General features: G+C 37.6%; 1 protein-coding gene across 1 annotated transcript; it reads right to left on the bottom strand.

The window, feature by feature from the left end:
* Positions 1-688: 688 nt before the first annotated feature.
* On the bottom strand, positions 689-5,030 carry LOC147170309 (uncharacterized). The gene is made up of 2 exons (XM_086083208.1): positions 4,732-5,030; positions 689-1,630 (listed from the first exon to the last, which is right to left on the bottom strand). The coding sequence occupies exons 1-2, from the start codon at positions 4,895-4,897 to the stop codon at positions 1,344-1,346; spliced, it is 453 nt and encodes a 150-aa protein (XP_085939334.1). The 5' UTR covers positions 4,898-5,030; the 3' UTR covers positions 689-1,343.
* Between the last annotated feature and the right edge of the window lie 1,523 nt (positions 5,031-6,553).

Raw genomic sequence — 6,553 nt, 5'->3', positions numbered from 1 at the left:
GGTGCGACAGGTGTGACAGGAATTCTCCTTCCACTTTTATTGTTTGGACTAATTCTTAACTTTTTAGATACACAACTGTTTTTAAATCTATATGCGATGGAAGCATTTTTTAATTCACTTGGAAGAGAAGCTCAGTTTGGCTTTTCGGCACATGGCTATTCAACCAAGCATTTTGGATTCGGAAAATACACGCTGATGAAGGCATTCCTCACCGGCGCTGGACGTTACCAATTTAAACAGAATAATGATAAACGTGGAAATCGACAAAGAGACACTCTTATTATCATTTCGCTTTACCTGTTGCTTTCGGGGGATGTACACCAGTGCCCAGACATAGCAGACAGCCACGCCAACTCCTGGCGGTCTATTAAACAAGTGGTGAACATCCTCCGTGGAGAAGAGGACATCATCTTCGGCGGCGTGCATCGGCAGACCGGGTCCTCCATGGGAGGATAGTGTTAGAGTAGACAATATTAAGTATTGTACTCTTTGCGTGTTCAATTAACTGAATGGTGAGATTCTGTTGAAGAAGTTCCTTTGCAAAGGTTTTAATTACCAGAAGCTTCTGGTCCACATAAGACAAACCATCCAAGCGATGTCTCTGTTCAAATGTGATCGTTCTTTCCAGCTCACATCGTTATTTATTCACAAAAAGGGTTCATAAAAAGGTCAGCCCACAACACACCTGGTTACAACTGAATACAAGAGAATCCGTTCCCATGGGTATAAATCAGATTAGAAAAAATACAATAATAATAAGCCTGACTCCCTTCCGACACAGCAAAATCCCCGGAACCTCCCTTTAGATTACGAATGAATAGACAGACCCGTTGCTCTTTCTCATGAAAGTAACACAGATAAGAATATAGGTCTATTCATACAGCCATACTGAGTTAACATAATTATAAACGGCTAAAATATAATTTAAAACTAAAAAACAATGTTAATAACTCATCATTCCCTCATTTGAGCTCTTGAGAGCTCAACACATTAAAACATTTTTTTTTTTTTTTTGCAATGGTTGTGTGGTAAAAATAATTATCCTTAAAACATCCCTTTAGCAGAAGAGGAGGTAGTTTAGCAATCATTTGACATTAAAAAACAATTTTATACATTTAAAAGATTTTTAGTGAAATAAGCATAGCATATGTGAGGCTTAACATAAAATGTTGTTCATTAAAAAGTGTCGCAATGTATCGGCAGACGAATATGTGTTCTTTGAAGCCATCTTGTGATGAAGTTCTTTGAAGGTCTTTTTTTTTTTTTTTTTAATGAAAAGAGTGTCGCAATAGTTCGTCTCTTCTTTAAGAATTTGGGGTAGACTACCCAAATTCTTCGATTTGTCACCTGGGATTATTCTGCCCAAAATGTGACTGATCAAAGGAATGATTGCCCAAGAAAAGGCACTTGCTCTTGATCCGTTGACTGATGTCCTCAAACGGCAGCTCCGGAACCGGGCACGGATTCAGCTGACGTGGCTCCAGGTCGGAGGTGATAAGATTGATGCTCCAGTTGTGGAATTTCGTCTCTCCTTTCCACCTGAGAGCATCAGTTGATGAGATGGCCGAGCCTGGCACGTCTCCTTTCCAGTTGTGGAATTTCTCCTCATCAACCCCCTGGGGCCGTTCTCCTGAGTGCAGAAACTTTTCATTTTTAGTTTCTCATAAACTCACATAAATTTTATTTGGAGGAAAAAACCCTGATAGTTTTTGTTAGTTGGGATTAGTAAATGTTATTTGATTAAGATCCGTAGGTCCTGTGCTGTTGGAACAGGAAAAGATCTATTTTTGTGACATTAAAATAGAGCCCAGCCCTTGATTGAGTTGAATGACATTCGCTCATTCATTAATATAAGACAGAGCTTGTAAATATTTATCTTTCAAATAGGTTTTGTTCAATAATAGGTAATTTTTTACCATGACTAAATTTGTTCTAAATTTTCATAACTGTGCCTTTCATATCTTATTCTCTTCCCAGAATCCCATGACCGGCCGAATCCTGGCATGCTGGGAAAAACTCACATATATTCATATTATCTATACTCTTTTGCAAACACTGGGCTCCAAACATTACATTTTTCAAATATGATTCTGAGATAAAAGATATAATATAATATAATTACCTTCATTCGGCGAATATGCATTATTGTCCTTGCTTGCTTCAGACTTACTTTGCGATCGATTTCCTCTGATAGATTTCTTCATATTCAAACTGTGGATTATCATTTTCAAACTCATCCTGTCAATTGGAGTGTAGGCCGATACCCCACAACCTTTTTAATTTCGTTTTTAAGTTTGATTTTAATTTTCTAACTCGTCTACATTGGTTAAATTCTTAAACATAAACTCCCTCATTTGACAAAGATCCACTGATTTTTTCAAACATGTCAAGATAAAGGGAGGACAAAATAGAGACCTCCTTTCTCAAAAAACGTCATAAATAACTCAACCCTCTAAATCAGGCTATGAGATAAACAAAAGAGCTACAAAACACTATAAAACTAAACATAAGCAGATACAACTTAAGACACTAATATATGATGACTTTGGGGCCATAAAAATAGAGGTAACCATATTACTCTAATTCTCCTAGAGTCCCGAAAATTATTTAAACTGCCAATCAACCTCACCTCTTTTACAGATTAGTGGGGCTGAGGATAAAATCACACAAAATTCACAAATATCTACCATTTCCATAAATTAATCTAACTAAAAATCATCTTCAAACTGCTAATCTTTCACATATTAGCGGGGCTCATAAGAAAAAAAAAACACAGCACACAAAATATTTCTGGGATTTATAAATCACAGTGCTAAAAAAAAATCTAATTTAGCCATCAAACTCTTAGTTAGTCTTTTACTCGTTACTACTCATTCTATTCTATTATTTATTTTATACTATAGCTGCAGCTGGACGAAGTCCAAAAAAGTTCCTCACGGGGAAAATAAAAATATATCATAACATAACATATTAATAGAATTCCCATTGTACCAATTCAGAAACTGATTCTCCCAAAAATATAGGCAAAAATTTAGTAGGCTATAGATTGAAATAAATTTTCTTAATCCCTCATTTCAAATTTACATATGTCGTTTTCAATTTTCTGAAATATCTTGCTATAGATCACAGTTCCCCACTCAACACATTAAAAATGCCCTGCATATCACTATGTAGCATTTTACTGAATGGATCACATCTCATTCCGACCACCAACTTTCTCAGTCCAGACCCCCAGCAAAAGGCAGGACGGCAGCTGTTGTCAATGTTCAGTCCTGGCCAGCATGGCGGCTGCTGTGGCAGCAATGTTCAGAGCAGGCATTTAGATTTCCTCTAGATGCAAAACAGCCATAGGGGAGAAGTCACTAGAATGAGGCGTATACACAGTCACTGGGCATTGAGGAATTTGAACATCATGTTTTTCTTAGGCACAGGACGAGAAGACTGTTGCTCTGCGGCTTTTGACCTTTGATCTCTGCCACATCCATTCAGACGCTGTCTGCAATGTGGATCCGATGACACACAGTCTTTCTGAGAGCTCACCTGATCAAAAAATGCACATTCGTTGATACAATGCTTTAAAAATGCCAGACTGAGGATATGGGATCATAGCAAGACAGTTCACTCCCTGCTTTCTCAAAATTGTTTCGTAAAAAACACAGCCTCATTTTTTTTTTTTTTTTTTCCAATACCCCTTCAAATAGCTATTAGCCATACAACGTATCAGCAGCTGGGGCGCATCCCGTTCGCAGTTTGTAATCAGTGAAGGCCATCAAACCCTCATCTGCCTTGGAACTCAAACATCAGTTTCTGAAATGACACACTCAGAAAAAAAAAACAAATATTAAAAATCATTATCAACATGTCAATTCCAAAAACATTCATAACTCCTTATTCAACTATCTTACTTCCAGCCATAGCTATAAAGATGTAGGCATAATTATATCAACTCTCAAACAAAATGCCATTATTTTATCATTACTCTTTATTCATTTGTCCCGAAAAGGGAAAGTTAACAAATTAACCATCGTCATCAATCATTAAAGTATAAAGATTTATTAGCTCAGTCACTAAAAATAAAATAAAATAAAAAATAAAAATAAAACACTAATTTAATATTCTTTTTTCAAAAACTCAACAATATCTTTCAAATACTATTACTTATTTTATATTGTTTATCATTCCTCTCTTACCATTTTGACAAAAAAAGAGTCCCATTACGAGGACACATTATGCTCACAGCGCACAGCTCAGCCCCCACCTTTTTTTCTAACCTAGAAACGGGGGAAGGGGGGGGGGGAATCTTAACATTATAAATCGCAAAACCTATTTTATCATATTCCCATTAATAAAACAAACGCCACTATCACAACAGTATCATCTCACACAAAACAACACCAAACTTAGTTAAAATATTAAAGAAAAACAAACAAAATCCCCATATGCACACTTCTCACTTACAAACCCCCACCTTTTTTTTAAAAGCTAGGTCACACACTCAAATGCATACGCACACACTCTTCAGTCATTATAAAAAAATAAACGGTGTTATTCCTTCAATTCGTTGTCTACAAATCTTATAGCATTCAAACTGCAGTTTTATACGGTGATTTCAGTAAACGGGTAACTTTGAACAACCCATCCGTAAACTGCTCCACAAATGCTGGAGTCATTTTAGCATCAAATTCAGCCTTTTTCCATTACCAACAAAGAAAATACAAAAGTCTGACATACCATTTTGTCCAGCGAAAGCTTTGTATACAATCGATCCATAGTTCGTTTTTTCATTGTTCATCGACGCTTTTATTTTTCGCTGAACCGGAAGCGCATTCAGGACAAACCATTCTGTATCCGGGTCGAAATCACCTCCATTTTTGTTTGTAGTTTTTGATGTATACATTCGGTTTTAATACAGTGACGTCTCACTTTTAGTATTAATAGTTCAATATGTTAACACATATGGCCACACACAGACAGACATAAGAATTACGTGACCTCTCGTTTATACACAGCGGTTACCCAATCCCGCTGAGCTAAACTGTTCTCCCTTTATTGCAAAATTTTTTGCAAGGCGCTTATTTTTTAAGAAATTTGTCACGCACTAACGAACTCAACCGTGGAACAAAAGGAATTCAAACGGGAATCCTGACCTCAAAACTACATATTGTAGAAGCGCCAACAAAATAAATCACGTAATCTCTCGATTGCAAATACAGTGATACAAAATCCAATCATCGCTGTAATCAACCTGGACCCCTTTCTGTTCAATTTCAAACAGGCGCTTTTTTTAAAAAACATATTACGTGTAAATAGGACTTTTTCAATAAGAGCCATGAACAAATATGATACTCGTCCCCAAATCGGCCAAAACTGCTTAAAAAGCAGAGCGCATACCATAATCTTCAATATATATTATGGTCTAAGGATTCTTCATAGCGTTGACGAAAAACAAAACAAATCAAAAAATTAACCGCTATTTCTTCCTGTACAAAAAAAGCTTCATCACTTCGAGTCTGCATCACGTCACCTTCAAATGCACCACTCCACGACGTGTTTAGTTCAATATCGTCGGAATTATCACAACTCACAATAGAACGACATCAAACTACACTCGTTCACACAGATCTCTTTTAAAATTTAGACAATTTTGAAAGACGAAAAAACCAGCTGCAGCGGACCAGACAGACAAAATTTCTTCTACGTGGATAAAGATCTCCACTTACCGGAATTAATATGGCGCCAGAAATTCCGCCCGTCAAGGAACGCCGCAGCCTGCTCAACGTCAACAACACCATCCGTTTGGTTCAACGGAGGAGACCATTCGTTATAATTCAGCGTCGGCGGTCACCATTTGTTAGAGTAGACAATATTAAGTATTGTACTCTTTGCGTGTTCAATTAACTGAATGGTGAGATTCTGTTGAAGAAGTTCCTTTGCAAAGGTTTTAATTACCAGAAGCTTCTGGTCCACATAAGACAAACCATCCAAGCGATGTCTCTGTTCAAATGTGATCTTTCTTTCCAGCTCACATCGTTATTTATTCACAAAAAGGGTTCATAAAAAGGTCAGCCCACAACACACCTGGTTACAACTGAATACAAGAGAATCCGTTCCCATGGGTATAAATCAGATTAGAAAAAATACAATAATAATAAGCCTGACTCCCTTCCGACACAGCAAAATCCCCGGAACCTCCCTTTAGATTACGAATGAATAGACAGACCCGTTGCTCTTTCTCATGAAAGTAACACAGATAAGAATATAGGTCTATTCATACAGCCATACTGAGTTAACATAATTATAAACGGCTAAAATATAATTTAAAACTAAAAAACAATGTTAATAACTCATCAATAGTCAGCACAGCTGCCTGTTGGGTGCGGCTGGTTCTGCTCCCGCGCTGCCGAGAAGAGGCAGTAGCTCACGACCGGGCAGTCAGCTATCCGGATTTCTGCTCCCGGTCCAGTACAGCGAGGTGCTCGAAGGATCGGCGGTAGAGACATCCGCAAGGGTGGCGAACCCCGGTCGGCCATGCCTGTAGCCGGGGATCGTCCTT

Source organism: Leptonotus elevatus, chromosome 8 (assembly GCF_054856555.1).
Source record: "Leptonotus elevatus isolate MCC_2025b chromosome 8, RoL_Lele_1.0, whole genome shotgun sequence".
Taxonomy (NCBI): domain Eukaryota; kingdom Metazoa; phylum Chordata; class Actinopteri; order Syngnathiformes; family Syngnathidae; genus Leptonotus; species Leptonotus elevatus.
This window is presented reverse-complemented; position numbering and strand designations above follow the sequence as displayed.